Here is a 20106-nt window from a genome sequence, read left to right as displayed (position 1 = left end):
GCAGGCGCTTCCACCGCAGAAAGCCAATCACGCACCTGACGGTCAAAATGATCCGGAAATGAAAGTGGCGCGCGGCTCGGACGATCACTACAGCTGGCTTCCGGGTATGCTCATCTCCAAATCGGAAAGCGCATCTCCTCCTGTTGTTGTACTTCAGGACCGATCCCTCCGTGCAGCCCCGAGACGGCGAAATGAAGGGAGGAGTCGCAAGTAAGAGCTGCCGTTGGCCGAAGCACGGGCGTTTTCCTGCCTGTTGAGGGGGCGGGAAGGTTCGGTAGCCGTCCGCAGGTGTTGGGTGGAGGCGGTAACTCTGCGAAGCCAACTTAAGAAAAGGCATGTCGGTCCCGTTGTGGATGACAGCCGTTAGTAGCCCCTCCCGCACAGCGTCGGAATGCTGAAGAAACTCCCGCGGGATTAGGTTCGATCCAAGCTTTCTGTTCGTATGATCGAGGAGTGGGACTAGCTGCGGCGGCTCAGGAGAGGTCACTCAGGCCAGCATGATTTCATGGCCTTGATTGTGGTTTACGCGTTAATACACACAACCCCCATAACTTAAAGTGGTCAACTCCTGCAACCCTATTAAGCCCATTTTGGAGGTCGCGAGTTCTTCGGTTTTCTAAGTGACTGCGTCGGATTGGATAGTTTCTAATCCGCCAATACTTTACTTTATTATCCTCTGATTTCTTTTTTTCCTTAAAGATAACCTGTTGCTTCAATGGTCTACTTCGTAAAATGTATAAAAAAAAGAATGCCTTTAAAGCCTAAATACATTTTAGGCTACTGCAAACCAATCATAGTCTTCCAAGTTTGAGTACTATATAATATTAAGTTGTTTGCTTAACACATTAAAGCAGGGGTAGTCAACCTTGGCTCTTTTATGACTCGTGGACTTCAATTCCCAGAATTCCTGAACCAGCTTAGGAATTCTGGGAGTTGAAGTCCACGAGTCATAAAAGAGCCAAGGTTGACTACCCCTGCATTAAAGTGTGCTTCAATGGATTTGCACCATACATTAAGTGGCAAAGTACCCAACCGTGTTTTAGCCCACAGTGGATATGGCTTAAATATGTTTACAGTTATAATCAGTGCTTTTTTTCTAAAAAAAAAAAAAAAAAAAGGTGCCAGAACTCACTCACGTCATATAACCCGCCTTGCCTACCCTACAAGGTTCCATCCAAAAAAGGTGCCGGAACTCCATTCTGGGCGTTCTATGAGAAAAAAAGCCCTGGTTATAATTATTCCTGCATGTATTTGGCAGATTGCAAACCAGCACCTTAAAAACAGAATTTCTTTCAAGACTGTTTATGTTGGTAGATTTTAGCACAGTGGTGGCAAACCTATGGCACGGGTGCCAGAGGTGACACTCAGAGGTCTCTCTGTGGGCACGCGCACCATCGCCCCAGTCCTAGGCCTTCAGCTGGGTTTTATAAAACCTTTTCGCTTTAGGCCTCTGCCGCCGTGTGCAAAAAAAAAAGGTTCAATCAATCTGTCAATTTCAACTTCTTGCGGGAAAAAGAAAGATCTTGCAAAGTTGGAATTGATTGATTGAACTTTTTAGTCACACCCAGTCTGCCGTTACCATCGCAGCCACGCCCACCCAATTGGCCACACCCACCCAATGGGCCACACCAGCCCGGCACCTGACGATGCATAAGTGGGGTTGGGGTTGTAGTTTGGGCACTCGGTCGCTAAAAGGTTCGCCATCACTGTTTTAGCATATACAACTATGCATAAAGCATCCAACATTCATTGGGCTTGATTTTGTATTGAATTTTATATACTGAAAATGTAACTGGTAATCTCTCTAACATGATCGAATTATGAAAGAAACACAAAATTTCCTGCCAGTTACATGAACCTACTGAAAACACACTTGTCTGAGTACATTTCTCATAAACATAGTTAGGTAAGTTCTAGTTTTTTATTCTAGTACTTATTTTCTATTTTAGTTTCTTTTTTTATTTAAACAGCAGTACACCACATTATGGTATATTTAATATATAAAGTACTTCATAAAATATGGTACTTAGTGATTATCTACTACCAAACATACCTGTTGTCTTTTGAGATACTTACCTGGTTTATTTTTTGATTTTATGAATAAAATGTGTACTGTCTAAAAAATTGATTCTTATTGCAGTTGCCTATTGCAAGAAATCATTACCCATTAATTAACTCTTACACAGTAAAATACATTTTTCCACTTCTCAAATTCTATTTTTTTTTTGTATTTTAAGTAAATTTAACATTAGATTTGGTTTACTTAAGGCACAAAATACTAGAAGAATTCCCAATGTCTATTGCATTTCAGATTACTGGAGGTCAAATCACAGCAACAACATGAACTCACTGGAAGAGACAGGAGGTTCCTCAACAGGGGATACTGGAAATTCCTCAAATCAGGAAAACTACTTTGTGAATTACACCTTCACTGATCGTTCACATTCTAGCCGTGTGGCCCAAGGAATTATGAAGTTGTGCCTTGAAGATGAGCTCTTTGCTGATGTCACCATTTCTGTAGAAGGCAAAGAATTCCAACTGCACCGCCTAGTCCTTTCAGCTCAAAGCTGTTTTTTTCGTTCTATGTTCACTTCCAACCTTAAGGAGGCACACAACCGTATCATTGAGTTACAAGATGTTAGTGAAAGTGTCTTTCAACTTGTGGTAGACTATATTTACCATGGAACTGTGAAATTAAGGGCAGATTATTTGCAGGAGACCTATGAAGCAGCAGATATGTACCAGCTAATTGCCCTTTTTGAGGAGTGTTCTCGTTTCTTGGCTCGAACAGTGCAAGTGAAAAATTGTTTGCAGATTATGTGGTTGGCTGATCAGCATAGTGATGTAGAGCTCTACACGGCGGCCAAACATTGTGCTAAATCATGTTTAGCACAGCTTCAGGAAACAGAGGAGTTTCTGCACCTTCCTCTTCGTTTCTTGACAGACATTGTCTCAGGTAAGTTACTTACTAAGATATGTGATGGTAAATGATGGCTTTTCAACTCATTTTTAATATATATATTACTCTGATACGTGGCTAAATTCATGTTTACTTCAGGCCCTGTTTTGGGACAGATAAAGATTTGTTTAAACTGACATGTCTATACAGGGTCAAGAAATACCTCCCCGTTGTTTCTCCTGAACTTTTTTTTAGCTTTCAGTGCAATCAACAACTGTGTCTTCTGCAATATTTGCTATGAATGAGACTTGGAAAAATTTATTAGGTTCACACATTGTATACAGTCATCTTTGGGACATAGTGCAATATGTGACACCAGTCATTGTGGTTTTGTATAAAGTGTAAACTGGGCAACTGTTTCTTCAATTAAGTTATGGTTTAAAATTTTCAATTTTGCACAAAGTCTGTACTCTGTATTATGGAGTTTCTTAATAATAGAGGTGCTTTTTATAGTAGATGAGGTAGAATTTTTCTTGAAAAAGTAAACAGTACCTTACAGTTTTGACTCTGGCTATTCAGTTTCAATAGTGAGCTAAGAATGGCGTACTAGATAATCTTTTTTGTAAAGAAGACAGGTATTAGTGTGTTTATACATTGTCTAATTGCCCTGCAATTGAAAAAATCAAATCCCGTATAGAATTTACTTTGAACCTTCATTGTTCAACAATTTATTGCCCAGTATGATTAGAGACTAGTGTTGAGAATAAACTCCATTAGAAAAACAAGTTTATTGCTCCCTTATTATTTCCAGGTCCAATTCAAAGGGCTTTGGCAGAAGCAGATCATTTGGATCTATTTCAGTTGGGACAGGTTATATTATTGAGATTATTGATTATGCTAGCAAGATTGGCAGGTTGGTGTATCAGTCAGAAACCTCCTTCTCTCAGTGACTTTCATTGAATAGAACAAGGCTAAGCACGTGCATATTGTTATATGCCAGTGACATTTTTACATGGACCTCAACTGTATTTTTAAAACTGTTTTATTTGTCCTGTTTCAGAACAATGTCTGTTCACTGCAGAGTTCTACTGATTAGATGAATAGACATATAAATATGTTTGTTAACTAAATAAAGATGCTGCTATGACATTTATAGCCTTATACTATTTAGGGTTCTGTTTAAGCCTGTCCATACATTAAAACTATCATATAGGCCTCCTGTCAGTTGCAATCTAAGAAACTGAATTTCAGAGAAAGCTTTTTCCAAAACTCCCTGAAGATTAGAACTGCCTGCTATGTGGGAGCTTCATTTTGCCTTTTCATTGGCTTAAGTAAAATTTTATGTAACCTTCCATGTGTCATGAATAGCTGAACTACATTGTTTTACCTTTGTTAACATCTTACTGTGTAATTCTTTTTTAATGTTGGTTTGTTATTTTTATTTTTAATTGAAGAGAGAATGGTTGAACTGAGTACTTGGTGCTGTCTGAGTCTGGTGTTTGCTTGCAGACCTCATTATCCAATTAGGTAACATCATTAGTGCAAATAAGTGTGGGGTTTGCTCCCTGTTTATATACAGTAGCTTACTATGCCACTTTTAGCAGGGATGTGGGCAAACCCCACAATTATTTGCACTGATGCTATTTAGTTGAGTAATGAAGTGTCTGAAAAGAAACAACCAAGCTCAGAGAGCAACAGGTACAGGTAGTCCTCGAGTTACGAATGTAATGGAGCCTGCCCGTTCCATTTGTAACTCGAAAATTCATGGGAGTGAATCTCGTACCTCAAAGGAGATCACTCCTTGCTTGTTAAGACGCACACAGCTCCTTAAGTGAATGTGAGGTATCTCAGGGCAGAACAGGCCCCCCAAGGCCTCCCTGACCCACTAAGATACATCATGTTTCCCCTCTCTTCTTGCCCCACCGGGACTCACTAACCTTGAAAAGATCTGTCTCCTGTCTGCCAAGGTTCCTGCTTTTGAGAGACAGGAGAGTCAATGGAAGTTCCTGGGTACTGTAATATTGTGCGAATTCAGGCACCGATCCTCTTTTGTAGAGAATGGGCACCTGAACTCTCACACTGTTCACGGTGCCTGCCTCCTGCTCCCCCAACTCCAGAGCCACATGGTTGTTACCCCCAAAATGGAGGTCAGAGGAGCCTTCTGTGTGCCTCCGGAGGTTGGATCCAGGCCTTGGAGGCCTGCTCCAAGCTGCTGCCATCCAGAACAGACATTCTGAGGCATGCAGAAGCCTCCCCTGACCTCTATTCCAGGTGGCAATGGCTTGGAGCAAGCCTCTGAGGCCTGGATCCAACCTCCGGAGGCACACAGAAGCCTTCCCAGCTTCCATTTTGGGCAGCAATGGCTTGGAGCAGGCCTCCGAGGCCTAGATCCGATCTCCAGAAGCATGCAGAAGCCTTCCCGACCTCAGTTCCGGACAGCTTGGAGGAAGCCTCCGGGGACAACTGGGTCACTTCCTCCCCCGGCGCGGCGAGCTCCGGTGGGCTGGACGCGGGTGCGAGGGGCTTGGCCTTCTCCCTCAGTTGAAGGCTTCGGGCCTGCCCTCAGGCAGAAAGGAGTTGGGGCAGGAGCAGGAACCGCAGACATCTTTCGCATAGAGCAGGGGTATCAAACTCACAACGTCATGTGACGTGTTGCGACATATCGTACTTTTTTTGCCATTGCCGGCAATGGGTGGGCGCAGTTTCGGCATGATGCATCCGGCCTGTGGGCCGGCAGTTTGACACCCCTGGTATAGAGAATGAAAGTTTCTGAGGTCTGTGATTTGGCACAACTTCAAACACTCGTGTGAGATCATGGACTCCAGAAACTTCCATTCTCGGTGTGAAAATCATTGCCAAGTCCACTCTCTTCTCCCTCAAAGGGAAAGAAACAATGGCAGAGAGATTTTTACAAGGTAATTGAGTCCGGTGTGACAGGAAGAGAGGGGGAAGCAGTTGTGGGGAGGGGAGGGGAATAGGGTGAATGTTGTAGAGCCTCTGCAGTCGTTTGTAAGGGCGAACGAAGGCTGTGGTGCTACAAGATTTGTGATTTGGGAACTTGCTCGTAAGCACTAGGGGGCAGTTGTCGCGTAACTTTGATCGGGTGCTAAGTGAACCCTCGTAACTTGGGGATTACCTGTAACATTTTTGTTTTTGTTGTATTTCATTTTTATTAGCTATGTGAAACATCCCTATAAACATGGCATATAAGCTTTTGTAATGAAATATACATTACATTACAATACAATACATGATATGCAAAATCTAATAGCAGGGGCATTAGACGTTTCCAAAAGCATTATAAAGTACATGAAAACTAACTTTACTCTTAAATATGTATAGCTTATTTTAATAAAATAAATTTGTGGCAAGTATACCGCATTTAAAGTTTTCCTTATATCTAGACTAGTGACTCTTCTTAAACTGAAATCTTTTTAATAGTGCTGGCTTTTACAGCCATTGATTTTCTTGGTTATAATTAGATCAGCAAAACAACATTAACTTTTCCACAATATTCTCCTATACTGATGATTAAGAAGCCAAGTCTGGGACTACATCTAACAATGGACCTCATTAGAGTAACATTATAATGCATTGCATTGTATTACATTGAAACTGCATGTTCATAATCATTAATTCTATTAACTGCAGCAAAAAATATTGAACTCTTGAGAATATCCAATTAAAATAAAAAAATTCGTATTCATACAAGAGTGCCAGGGGAAGGTAAGTTGCTTCTTTAGCCAGTATTGAGTCACATTTCCCAGGTGAGTCACACATTCATTGGGTAATCTTGGGAAATAGAGTATTCTTGCTGCCTCTAGAGCAGTGGTTCTCAACCTTTTTAATGCCGTGACCCCAACCAGTCGTAAGTCGAGGACTACCCAACCGGTCGTAAGTCGAGGACTTTCCCTGCCTGGGAGCGCCGCGCATGCGTGGTTCCACCCCCTGCGCCGGCCGAGGCGTAGCTGGCAAGCGGCAGAGACGGAGCAGGCCGACCACCAGCTGGCCCAGCCCAAGGGAGGTAAGGCACCCGCCGGAAAAGGGGAAAAAAATGGCAGACAAAAAAAAATGGACAAAAAAATGGCGGACAGCCTTGCTTGGCGACCCCCGTGAAATGGTCGATCGACCCCAAATGGGGTCCCGACCCACAGGTTGAGAACCACTGCTCTAGAGTTTTGTAGAATAGGAACTATAGTATTCAAGTGCAGTTTAAACAGATGGAAAAGGATCTGCAGAGATTATTTGTTCTGGCTGTTTTACAAGTGTGTGTGTGTTTGGTTTACCTCTACAATCATTCAGATGGGGTCCCCTGCTCTCAGAATCCTACAGCTGCAATAGAAACCTGGATTGGCTTCAGTAAAGAAGAGCGGGCAGGTTTCTTAGAGTTACTGCAATCAAGCTTAAAGGTAGAGTCATGTGCTCCCCATATTGTATTTGCCCACCCCATAAGACTTGAGTTCAGAATTGCCAACTGCAAAAGTGCATTTGATTGCTTTTTCCCTTCTTTTGGAATAATATTCACTGCAACGTCACCATTCCCTTTCAGTTTTTAAATACTTGGTTCTTCCAATGAGATTGGAACAGTATGATTAATCCTGCTAAAGCGGACATGTCAAACACAAGGCCCGGGGGCCGGATGCAACCCGCGAAGTGATTTCATGTGGCTCACGAAGCTATCCTGGAAACAGTGAGGGAACGGCCCCCACTGCCTTGGCCCTGGCCCAGGCCGGCCGGGAGCCAATGTACAATTTTGTGGTGGCCATCGATGCTGAAATGCATTCAGTCTTAGCTCCACAAGGCCATCTAGAAACAGCGAGGAACCAGCCCTTGCTGTGTCGGCCCCGCCCCGAGTGCATGCTGGGGAGGTGTCACCCTTTGTGAGGAATGAAGAAATGGACTATGCCTTGGCGCTTGCCCTGGTCCCACCCCCTTCTGCCAGAGACCCTCAGATCTGTCCCACTACTGCACAGGCCCCCATAGGCACCCTTGACGCGAATGTAGAGCTGGCCACGCCCACCCAGTAGGCCACACCCACTCCATCCACACCCACCCAGTAGGCCGCACCCCCCCGAGGGCAACCACAGTGCTGATGCAGCCCTCAATGAAATTCAGTTTGACACCCCTGCGCTAAAGTATGAAAAGTATTTTAATCTAGGTTATGTATTTCCAGTCCTAGATAACATTTTAATTTGTATCTCACCTTTTATTATTTTTACAAATAAGGTGGCAAACATATCCAACACACCTTCCTCTTCTTATTTTCTCCGCTACAACCCTGTGAGGTGAGTTGGGCCGAGAGAGGCCCAAGGTGACCCAGCTGGCTTTCATGGCTAAGGCGGGACTCATACTCACAGTCTTCTGCTTTCTAGCCTAATGCATTAACCACTGGTCCAAACTGGCTTTCTTATGGTTTGTTTTTAATATGAGTTTATAGGGATGGAAATTGTATGCAACTCAGCATCAGTTCTGATTGAAGTGGCTTATTAGACCTGGTGATGTATTTATGGTTATAGTCCATTCATTCCATTGTTTGAAATAAAAGGGCCATAAGAGATTGACCCTTCATGTGGACAAAGCTAAGAGATGCAGGATGTTTTAATAAAAAACGGGCTCTCATGTATATCAAAAAGTCTGATTTGCTTGTAGGGGATTTTTAACTGCATGCTTCCTTTTGACTAATGTATGCAAGGCTAAGAAAAGTTCCTTTTCTTCCTTAGGAAATTGGAGAGAATGTTCATATCTATCTGATTGGAAAGGAATCCTCTCGTACACACTCCCTTGCGGTCTCGTTGCATTGTGCTGATGATGACTCCATCAGCGTTAGCGGTCAGAACAGTTTATGTCACCAGATCACTGCAGCCTGCAAACACGGCAGTGATCTCTATGTCGTTGGAGGATCCATTCCACGGCGCATGTGGAAGTGTAACAACACAACAATAGACTGGGAATGGTGTGCGCCTCTGCCACGAGACAGGCTTCAACATACTCTGGTTTCTGTGCTCAACAAGGATGCAATCTATTCACTGGGTGGCAAAACATTGCAAGACATCCTCTCTAATGCCATCATATACTACAAAGTGAAAGACAACGTGTGGACAGAAACAAGCCAGCTGGAAGTAGCAGTGTCTGGGGCTGCAGGCGTGAATCTTAATGGTGTCATTTACTTGTTGGGTGGTGAAGAGAATGACGCTGATTTTTTTACCAAACCCTCTCGGCTGATTCAGTGCTATGACACTAAAACAGAGAAGTGTTATGTGAAGCCTTATGTGTTACCCTTTGCAGGGTGCATGCACGCTGCTGTGTACAAGGACCTGGTGTTCATAGTAGCACAGGGAGATTCTCTTTTGTGCTACAATCCTCTGTTGGATAGCTTCACTCGGCTCTGCTTGGCAGATGCTTGGAGTTCAGTCCCATCCCCTTGGAAAATTGCCAGTTGCAATGGTAACATTTACATCTTCCGAGACTGTTACAAAAAGGGAGATGCCAGCACTTTCAAACTCAATCCAGCCACCTCTGTGGTATCCGTCACCCGTGGCCTCAAAGTGCTACTTACAAATTTGCAGTTTGTGTTGGCTTGAAAGCCCCAGGATATTTCAGAGCTAGGACAATGGAAACATCACATTCAGTAGGTCAGAAATGCGTAGATCCTTATAGCTCTTGTTTTCTTGAGGCTGATCATAGTATTTTAGAGAGGTTTCCTACTTTTCACAAATACCAATATCCTAGCTGTACACTTATTTTCACTAGCACTTAATTAGTGAATATTGGTTATGGCTGAATTATTGTTAGCATTGCTTCTCCTACTGGTCAGTTTCTTGCCTTCCACAATCAAGGCCTGAACCCACTCCTAGCAGCAGTCCTAAGTACGGTAAATAAACTATTAGATTACCAGCCATCTAGAGCTAGGGCACATGCTGTGAATTTTACAACAATATTTCAAATGTATCTTTCCAATAAGTGATTTCCGGTAAAGTCCTTCTAATTAGAACTGCAAAAGACAACGGTTGAGGTAGAATTATTTTAAGTAATACATATTTCAGATTTCTTGGTTTTCTAGGACAAGAAGGGGTTGCTGTTACTAATACATTTCCACCTGATATTAATAGCAAATTTACCCTTGACATCATTGTACTGAATCATCATCCTGATTATTAGGTGTCAACCTCACTTATACATACTGTAAGAACTTTGGGTACAAATCTCAATAAAGGCCTTTACTGCAACAGCACTATGATTTCAGAATATTTTATATCTGAGAAAAGATTTGTCAAGAAGTCCTAGGCATCTATTCTAAAGTAATTAAACATAGAGACAGTGTATCAGGCAAAGCATACTCACCTATTGATTGCAAAGCAGGCAGTAATTAAAACTCTTATTCTACCACTGAAGAAAAACACTGATAATTCGCTCCTAAACAATAAATTAGGAACCAGATGTTTTCAGAGGAGAATCCTGAATATCTTTCAGTGACTTTTTCTCTCTTTGTTTATTCTATGGTAGTTGGTGTTTTGTATCTGTCGGCTTCTGCTGTGATTGTGCAGGATTTTCATCAGTTACAGACTTATGAAAATCCTCTAATAACTCCAGCTGTTTACGACGGACAATGATATGAGGACGAATCTTAGCAATGACTTCAATTGCTTCCTGAGGAGTCCAGTGATGGACCTATGAGAAGCCACAAAATCCATATGTAATTTCTATTTATTGTTAAACTACAATACTGTATGTTCCAGCATTACAATTGGGAAGCACCTAGCAGATAAAGTTCTGCAAGTCCCTTCCATTTAAGTGAATCCCATTTTTTCTTTCACACCTTGAACAGTTTATTCCTAATCAGATATTTTGCCATTCCATTTTTGACCTGTTCATTAAAAAAAACATTCTTACCTGAATTAAATAAGCAGCAACCATGGTGGCACTGCGACAGCGTCCAGCTTTGCAGTGCACATAGACACTGTTTCCACATTCACGATGTTTCAATACAAACTTGACACCTTTCTGGAGATTTTCTAGTGAGGGGATTCCAGTAAAGTCCACAGTGCTAAGACGCATTTGTTCTACACCCATTGCTTCCCATTCCTGTAATTAACCCCAAAATAAGAATCAGATTGAAAGAGAAACTATAGGGAGCTATAGGCTAGATGGCAGGAAAAGATGTACAGTACACTATCCAGAGTCATTTTGAGATGGGTGCCCATATAAATTTAATTAAATATTCATCTAGAATAGCACATGACTATTTCAACATAATTAAAAGCTCATCAAGGAAAAGTTCAAAAAAGAAGCTAACAAGAAATAAGGCTGGAACATTAGATGATACCATGAATTGTTAGAAGTGAATATAGTATCATAGATTAAGGCAGCAACCAGATCAGGATCTTAAAAAAGCAAAACGTTTTGGATCAGTGAAAGTCCTGTCTAATCCTACACGTGTCACATGGCAACCAACCAGATGAACTGGGAATCTAATAGTGAACATGGAGGGTCACTACTGCTCCCAAACATATGGTGTTTTAAGGGATGCTGCCTTTCACTTAGAAGGCACTGTAAAGCCAGCAAGAGTGTGTTTAAGTGTTTCTCTTAAAGCCGTGCACCCAAGAGTTGTGTATTCTATAGTTAAATGTGTTGCATAAAGATGTATTTTCTTTTACTGGTATTTCATTTCAGTGAATGAGGGTGGCCAAAAGAAAATTCTACACCATGCATGATTAAAAAGCTATCGTGCTTTTTAAGTAAAAAAAAAAAAAAAAGCCCATGCTTTAATTCTTTGTAGTAAATCTTATGTAGCGTCAATTTGTTCTTTTATGCACCTTTTAACCTCATGATAATATATGTAAAATTGAGGAAGTCTCCTAACACTTGATTGCATTCAGCACATCAAACTTAATTGGCTTGCTTGGATAAATCCTTTTGATTTTCCTATTCCAAATTATTTGCTACTTACAAATCTCTTCCTTGACTTTTATACAAACATTGTCAGGGCATTGCTATGTCAAACAGATGCTATTAAACTAGAAGTCCCCAACCTTTTGAGCACCATGGACTGGTTCTGTGGAGAGAGGTTTTTCTACGGACCGGAGGGGGCATGGTTTCATGTACTGCCTGCATCCCATGGATGGGGCTTTCCTTGTTTGTGCGGACCGTTTTCTGGCATGCCACAGACCAGTACTGGTCCACGGACCAGGGATTGAGGACCCCTGTATTAAACCATATTGTTTCCTCGCAAAGAGTTGGTACTCTGTACTAGGATTTGTACTCTATTGAACTGTGATTCTCGGTTGCATCCTCATAGTGCTATACTGGTGATGATGAGCAGAACGTACCTCTGGAGAGCAGCATAAAAAGCGAGTCTCATACTCTTCATTCATGGTGAGCACTCCTCGGATATTCTCTTGTTCTATCAGCTGCAAGAAGAATTCATTCACAACATGCCCAAATGTTCTAAATGTGCTTTAGTTTAACATCCAACTTGCATTGTCCATATGTAGTGCTAATAATTCTGAGAATTCTTAATCTCTAAACCGACTAGGAAGTTGGCAAATTGCAGCTAACAATCTGTAAGATATTGGAGAATAAGAGCTCTTTTATTGGTTATGTTCTCCAATAAAAAAAATAAGTCAAGTTCAGGCTCTGGTGGTTACATGGATACATTCATGCAAGGTTTTTTTTTACTATAGTATTGAAGTAGCTTACAATTACATTTTTCTTGAATTGTTGTTCATTTTTCCAGTTTAACCCTCACCTTAGAATTCCTTAACAACTTGTCGTCCAAATACTAACCAGGTCCAATCCAACTATGCCCTGATTCCCAGCTCGGATATTACTGTTCACTTAAGACTTCTCTGTCTCTATGGCTATAAAACAGATGAAATAGGTGATAGGTCAGGAAGTCTTCTTTTAAAAGTACAGGTAGTCCTTAACTTACAACCATAACTGAGCCCAAAATTTATGTTGCTTAAGAGAGAAATTTGTTACGTGAATTTTGCCCCATTTTATGACTTTTCTTGCCATGTTTGTTAAGTGAATCACTGCAGTTGTTAAATTAGTAACATGGCTACTAAGCAGTGAATCCTGTTTCCCCATTGACTTTACTTGTCAGAAGATCACAAAAGGTGATCACATGACCCTGGGATATTTGCAACCATCATAAAGGTGATTCAGTTGTCAAGCATCTGAATGCAAATGATGTGACCATAGAGATGTTGCAATGGTCATAAGTGTGAAAAATGGTCATAAGTCACTTTTTTCAGTGCCTTTGTAACTTTGAACGGTCACTAAACGAACCATTGTAAGTCAAGGACTACCTGTATGCTTTTGATTAGGCTCCCCCCCCCATAACTAACAAGCAAACTGAGATGACTAAAGTCAGTAAATCAGTTTCATTGAATTTGAACATCTCCGAGGTGACATCTTGTATGGCATGGAAGAATGTCTACAGCTAGAATTAAACTGCTCCGAAGGAATCTTTGTCTTGGTGTCCCTGACTTACTCTTTACAGCAGCAGCTCCCAACCTTTTCTATACCCCGCACCCCTAGAACGCTTCTGATATATTTTCGCACCCCTTACAAAAGTTTGAAATAACGGCAACAAATTATGCATATACACTATAATTTTGAAAACCCCAAGTTTTCTCACCCCCTGGAATATCGTCTCGCATCTCCAGGAGGTGCGAGCACCCCTGCTTGGGAACCCCTGCTTTAGAGAAACAACAAAAACCAAGTCATTGTTTAATACCCCCACTCTGCACAGTCTAGCCCCAAGGTAATGTGTTAATATACTGTACAGGAGAAGCCTTTCAAACCAAATTCGTTACTGAACGCTCTTCACCTTATCTTGGTGTAATAGAGTGAAACCAGTGGTTCTCAACCTGTGGCCCGCGGACCCTTGGGGAGCCATGATTGTCAAGTCTGCTAACATTGGATGTTTTTGCTTGCCATATGTGAAGAAGCAAACATGTTTTATTTAGCCTACACATCACTTCTAGAGTTAAAGCTGTCACAGGGGTCTGTGAAGGCTTGAACAAATGTTATGATTTAAATCTTAAGTCTTGGGGGAGGGGGGTTCGTGGTCACGATCCATGGCCACCAAAGGTATTTAAAGGGGGTCGGTGGAGTAAATGATTTTACCCACTCCCATGGTTACTTCATTTGCGCCAATTCTTGCCCTTTTCCACCACACCATTCACAGCAGGGCAAAAGTTGCTCCAATCTCCAGAAGTGACCGGCACCGAGTTGAAAGGAACTCAGAGCAAACGGGACCGGGCAGCCATTTACATTCCTGAAGTGCAGAAAAGCGCACGGCTGGATGATGCCATTTAGGGCAGCGGGCAGCAAGGTTGGCGAAAAAAACAAAACCCACTTCCTAAATATTTTCCTGGGAAGCTTGCGCGGGGGGGGGGGGGAAAGGATGCCACCCCTTCCTCCTTTCCCCCGACTGGCTAAGGGAGGCGACCCAGCAGCCGCGACCCTGGAGTGGCCTCCGCGGGGCAGCCGTGGAACCCCGCAGACCCCGGTTCCGTACCTGGCGGCAGCGTCCCCGCAGAGGAAGGGCCCCCAAGACAACCGCGCGGTCGATGCGGCTGAACCACGACCGTCGCGAGCCAGGCAGCTGCTCCCGCACCAGCGTGTACATGAGGGTCGGGTAGTAAAAGAGGCGGGCAATCCCGGGCCCCAAAGCGGCGGAGATTACCATGGCCAGATCGGTCGGAGCTTCCCAGGACCGTCGAGGTGGGCGCGAAGAGTCTTTAGAGAAGCTCATGACACGCGGGCCAGAAGGGACGCGGCGACGGGCATCTCGGCGGCATGAGCCGAAATCGGGAGCCCCGGATTAGAGAACCAGCTGAGCGCGCTCATTCGTAAATGGGGGGGGGAGAGAGAGAAACACCGCGCTTGCGCCTTTTTTTTTTTTTTTTTTTTTTTTGCGCCTCTCTCCAGCTTCTCGATGGTCTCTCCCGGAAGTGCCGCCATCTTGCGAAACCGGCCTGAGGCGGAGGGAGGCGAGCGAGCGAGCGAGCGCGGGCGGGCGGATCCCCTGGGGCAGGCGAGGGCGGTGGCCGCCAGGAGGAGCCCGGGAAGGGCAGGGAAGGGACAGCGCGCAAGTGTACGGTGAGCGTGCGGCTCCGGTCGGCGGCGTCGGGGTGGCTTAGGCGACTGGATCTCTCCCGTTTTAAGAACGCTCTCCTTTCTCTTCGAGTCGGGGCCTCGCTGCTATATCCGAACCGCTTGGCTCGGCTTCCCCCCTGCCGGGGTTGGGGGGTTGGGAGCAGTGGGAGGGGGGAGGAACAGCTGACTACCGTACTTGCCCCCTTCCCCCCCTCCTCCTCCCCCCCCCACGATCTGAGCGTCGGGGGGGCTTCGGTCGCGACGCCCACCCGTCTATATAGCTGCGCGGGGGGCTTTCCTTGCATCCAGCTGGTGAGTGTCCCAAGCCCACTAAGGAGGGCGGAGGGAGCCCCTTGGGGGAAGCCGCCTTCTCAGCCTCTGACTATGGTGGAGCAAAACTCTTAAGCCAGGCGCTCCTTCGGGTGGGTTGGGCTGTCTCCGGGGGGGGGGGTTAACGGTGTGTGTGTGTGTGTGTGTGTGTGTGTGAAGAGACGAATCGCAAGATTCGGGGCATTGCAACTTTGCGTCGTCGCCGCCGCCATCCCAGGGGGGGCGGGGGCGGGGCTCGTCCTCTGGTGGCCGCTGGAAGGCTCGACGCGCAGGAGGTTTCTTCTTCCCGTTAGGAAGAAGCTCTCTCTGCCTTCGCCCGGAGGCCGTTCAGGCTCCCTGCCCCGCGGCGGTAAGCGGATCCCATAGCGGTTGGGCTCGGGTAAAATGACCCCGAAGTGTGGTGGAAGCGGGGGGGGGGGGGGGAAAGATGCATTCCTGGCCTTTGCAGAGAACCCGGATGGGTCAAGAAGAAGAAGAGGAGGGTGGGAATCCCTTGGGAGGTTTGGGCACGTGGTAGAGGGTGGAAATGACGGTTTGCCCGGCTCCCGTGAAAAATCGCGTTGATTTAGGATGGAAACCTTCGGGTTCTCCCCCTGGGAGTTTGGCTCGGTCAAGCTAGGCGCAGGGGTAGGCAACCTTGGCTCTTTTATGACTCGTGGACTTCAACTCCCAGAATTCCTGAGCCAGCTATGCTGGCTCAGGAATTCTGGGAGTTGAAGTCCACGAGTCATAAAAGAGCCAAGGTTGCCTACCCCTCAGCTAGGGTGATGCCAGGTCTGCATTGAACGACGGAGGAGTCAGAATAGAATACAGTCACTTAAATATGAGACAGATGAGGGAAAACGGTAAGGGAAGGGGCGAGAGAGATCCCCCCCCCCTTTTTTAAAAAAAGAAGAAAATGTGTTTGTTTACTAAATGTAATTTAGGGGCTGCTAGATTCTAGAAAACTCTGGGCCGCTTGCCTTGTAAAGTAAGGCCGCTAAAATATTTTTTTTTTTAAAAAATGCAAAAAAAAAAGTCCTAAAGGCAAAAATGATAAAGGCAGTGAATATTTTTTTTTGTTTTGATTTGGTACATTGTTCAAAACAGTAAGGTATGAGCTAATTATTTTATGATGCACGCTAGGAAAGATGTATGTCCTTGGAATAATTTTAAAAGAGCATTTAATGGCCCGATGTGTTCCATGGTATATCAACAGCACTTTCTCTCCTATGTCAAAGTATTCTAGGAAGTTGCTGTTGATGTACCGTAAGTGGCACAGTCTTACGTAATCTTGTACTACTTATAGTTTATTAGAGTTTGCATAAATTAAATAATTCAAATACTTTTGGAACTCTGCTTTGTCAAGTATAAGGAATTGAATACAGCTATTATATATTAACATTTCCTTGTCTTCTTTTGACTGAAAAAAGTGCCGTTATAAATGAAAGCCAAACCAGACATTATTTCAAACGGCAAAGATAATATTGAAAATTGTTAAATGTTAAAAGCCTCAATAAAACCATTCAGCTTTTATTTGTCCTTGGGAGTGAAACAAATGTTTTGTCAGTAGAAAAATAATTCAGCTTTTTATAATTCTAGGACATATCCCAGATTCAATAAGCTTCACCTAGTCCAGAATGTAGATATGTGGACAATTATGGCTATACCTCTCCATGCCCATGTTATACCTGAACTGGCTTCTAATTTGCTTTCAGATGCAATTGAAGGTGCTACCATATTACATACAAAGCCCTACATCAGTGGTGGCGAACCTATGGCACGCGTGCCAGAGGCGGCACTCAGAGCCCTCTCTGTGGGCACCGCCATCCCTGCCTTCCCCTGCAGTTCCCTCCTCACCAGCAGCCACCCCCAGAGGAGAGTAGCCCCCTGGGGTGTGGCCCGCACGGAGCAGCGCAGCCAAGGACATGGCAGATGGGCAGCAGGGACAAGACTCCGCCCTCACACCCCGTCACGCACAGATGATGCTACGAGGCATGGGCAGAGGGCTTGGCCGCCATGGTGCTGCAGGGCTGCCTGGCCGATCTGCGGTGGGCCATGGAGGCAGTGGATGGCTCTGCGGGCAGGGCAGGGGGTGGGGTGGAGCGGTTTTTGGGCACTCGATGTCTAAAAGGTTCTCTATCACTGCCCTACATTGAAGACTCTGTTACAGTACTCCCATAATTTCTAACGATCTATTAGTTTTGGCAAGAGGGGCATGCCTCAGGGTCCCATCTATTAGGGATTGTTATCTAATGGGACTTGGGAAACATGCCTTTTCTATAGCTGTACTTGCCCTCTGGAACATCACATTGCCCAGGGTTTGACTGGCCCAGGCTCTGTTTGCTTTTTGGCATGGGAGCCAGGAAAGTAATTGAGCCCAAACTATTAGTGAATGATGTTTTGGAAAGTTGTTTAGGAACTGTATTTTTTTAAAATACAGTTATTGTATTTTAATTCTTGTTAGCGCCTGTCAATCACATTGATGAGATGGTTGGCCAAATAAATAAATGAAGCATAGTCCTGAAGAACATATAGACCAGGGATGTCAAACTGCCGGCCCGTGGGCCGGTTGCATCATGCGGAGGCTGCACCCACTCCAGCTCTGGCAATGCAAAAAAATATGCCGCGACACATCACATGATGCGGCAAGTTTGACACCCGTAATATAGACAGACTCATCTGAGAAAAAGTATCTTGGCTCAACTTTGAATCATATAGGCCTTTGTAGCTAATGGGGTTTTTTAAAATAATATATTGCTTTTTAAATATCTAATTCAAGAAATAGGATGCAATTATTTCTATAGAAGACACAGAAGAAATAAAACAAGGACCCCACAATACAATTATTTTTTTGTAGGAATCTTTTTTTTTGCACTCAAATCAAAACATTTTGCTAGTATTTTACTACAGTATATTACATTAAGATGATACAACCTTTTCTTCTATAATTCTTTTATAGAGGGCCTCAAGCCTTATGTTTTTCCACCAAATATTTGAAATTTCTGTTGATGAAAAAATTTACAGTTTTGTTACTATATGCAGAGCCTTACATTTTGTGCTATTTATTCTCTTCGTAGTAGTTCCATTTTGTACAAATATTGTGAATGGTGTGAGAAAACATTGATTAATGAAGTATACTAAACCACAATTTAAGTTTTCTGAGCAATTGTTGATTCATGCAAACCCAACCAAGTATAATTTAGGGCAATGTGTGAATCCAGTTTGGGCTATAATTCATGGCTTATTAATATGTGTGAATCAGGATATTATATCCTATTACACAAACAGTACATTGCTGTGATGTGTTTAGCCAACTAGAGATAAGGAACTATACTTTGGATAGGAGGTAGTTAAACAGTGGGTATAAATGATATCACCAGAATGTGGACAGCTCAGGTTTTTACTACAGCACTTTTATCTTAATTTTATGTTTTTGGTTTTAAAAAAAATCAGCTTTAGATAACTTGTGTTTAAATGTTTTTGTTGTTGTGCAAAATTTTAATAGAAGATATGCCATACATATTAGCAATTTGCTGACCAATTTATATGTCACAAAAAGGGTCTCACATGCTTCATGGGTTGCTTGCTTCTTAACCAAACCAGAAACATTATAGTACCCATTTCTTCACTTATTCTACAAAGCTTTATTTTAATTATAGTTTGTCAGATAACTCAGATCCCAAAACTATAGTTTGCATGAAACAAGCCAGTTTTAGATTCTAAAACTTAAAAAAAACTATATTTAAAGATAATAATTGAGTTTTTGCAAATGGAAAGCAATAACTAATCTTAGAATCATGTTGAAATAGGAAACAAAAAAAAAGGTTTGCTGTAGGTAAAAATCCATCATGCTAAACATGGTTAATGTCTGAGCTGCTCTAATGACCAAGTTCTGATACATTTTTAACAGTGCAACTCCTAAGCTTTTATTTTTAATACCAGAAATATTGCTTTGAAGATTCATGTTTATTATTGCTTGTTGATTGTCTTGTTCAGTACATTGAGCACTAAAGTCTTCAGAAGGAATTCATTAATATTTTTTTTCTTTCTCTGTCTAGTATTTCAGAGAAGATTGGAATATAACCTGATTTAATTTTGTCCTAACAAAAGTGTTTTTGGAACACTTCTGGTAAAAGGAAAAAGCTGGCTTCACACATCGCAGTATGTTGTGCTTAACTTTGGTTTATTAAGCAATTATAATGACCAAGTTAATTTTATGTAATACTGAGCCATAAACAGTAGCTGAGTTCATATTGTATGCGAAGCCAGCACCCAAAGAAAATGTTGTGACTTTAATGTAGTATAGAAGTAGAATGCAGCCAAGCTCTTATCTTCCTGGCCATCTAGTTGACCTAGTAGTGACATAAGCTAAGCAAATATTTCAAGCTCAGCATCCAGTTACAAATAATAAATTTCATATGTTAGAATTTATGATCAAACATGTAATATTTAGCATATCTATCTCAAATGTATTAAAATATTAACCAATCTAACTTCAACACTAAAAACACCAGGAAGGGCAAGCAACATGTCAGGATGAGATTAAACCAAATTTTAACAATATAAATACCTAGTTGGTTTTTGCAAGTGGCAGAAAACTCTGGGAAACAGTGGGCAAGCCATAGAAGCTTCTTCCTGATTTGAGCCAAAAAGATGTATGTTTGGGAACACACAACCGCTTATTAGTTTTCCTAATCTAGTTCCAAATTGTACCAAATTGTAATGCTCTCTACATGGGGCTCCCTCTGAGGAGCACCCGGAGACTCCAACTGGTCCAGAATGCGGCCGCG

General features: G+C 43.0%; 3 protein-coding genes across 3 annotated transcripts in view; 2 read left to right on the top strand and 1 right to left on the bottom strand.

Annotated features, from left to right (window-relative positions):
- Positions 1-91: 91 nt before the first annotated feature.
- On the top strand, positions 92-10130 carry KBTBD4 (kelch repeat and BTB domain containing 4). The gene is made up of 4 exons (XM_015822060.1): positions 92-210; positions 2312-2956; positions 7202-7308; positions 8620-10130. Exons 1-4 carry the CDS (start codon positions 192-194, stop codon positions 9478-9480), a joined length of 1632 nt encoding a protein of 543 aa, XP_015677546.1. The 5' UTR covers positions 92-191; the 3' UTR covers positions 9481-10130.
- PTPMT1 (protein tyrosine phosphatase mitochondrial 1) lies at positions 9909-14757 on the bottom strand. The gene is made up of 4 exons (XM_015822061.1): positions 14424-14757; positions 12226-12306; positions 10790-10981; positions 9909-10567 (listed from the first exon to the last, which is right to left on the bottom strand). The coding sequence occupies exons 1-4, from the start codon at positions 14658-14660 to the stop codon at positions 10394-10396; spliced, it is 684 nt and encodes a 227-aa protein (XP_015677547.1). The 5' UTR covers positions 14661-14757; the 3' UTR covers positions 9909-10393.
- A 224-nt stretch (positions 14758-14981) lies between these two features.
- Positions 14982-20106, top strand: part of CELF1 (CUGBP Elav-like family member 1) — a 55279-nt gene continuing 50154 nt past the window's right edge. Inside the window, exon 1 of the mRNA XM_029285265.1 lies at positions 14982-15007. The gene's annotated coding sequence lies outside the window, so the exon portion shown is untranslated. The remainder of the gene's footprint in view (positions 15008-20106) is intronic.

This window comes from Protobothrops mucrosquamatus, unplaced genomic scaffold (genome assembly GCF_001527695.2).
Source record: "Protobothrops mucrosquamatus isolate PMUCROS unplaced genomic scaffold, P.Mucros_1.0 scaffold1452, whole genome shotgun sequence".
NCBI lineage: Eukaryota > Metazoa > Chordata > Lepidosauria > Squamata > Viperidae > Protobothrops > Protobothrops mucrosquamatus.
Note: the sequence above shows the minus strand (reverse complement) of the source record. Positions and strands in the feature narration are given on the sequence as shown.

Bases quoted from the DNA above. Each gene is read 5' to 3' on its own strand.
- KBTBD4 (XM_015822060.1), top strand. The intron at 2,957-7,201 runs GTAAGTTACTTA...ACAATCATTCAG, and splicing joins CTTGACAGACATTGTCTCAG to ATGGGGTCCCCTGCTCTCAG. The intron at 7,309-8,619 runs GTAGAGTCATGT...TTTCTTCCTTAG, and splicing joins TACTGCAATCAAGCTTAAAG to GAAATTGGAGAGAATGTTCA.
- PTPMT1 (XM_015822061.1), bottom strand. From the start codon at position 14,660: ATGAGCTTCTCTAAAGACTCTTCGCGCCCACCTCGACGGTCCTGGGAA. The intron at 10,982-12,225 runs GTACGTTCTGCT...GGTTAATTACAG, and splicing joins TTTTATGCTGCTCTCCAGAG to GAATGGGAAGCAATGGGTGT. The intron at 10,568-10,789 runs GTAAGAATGTTT...GGCTTCTCATAG, and splicing joins TTGCTGCTTATTTAATTCAG to GTCCATCACTGGACTCCTCA.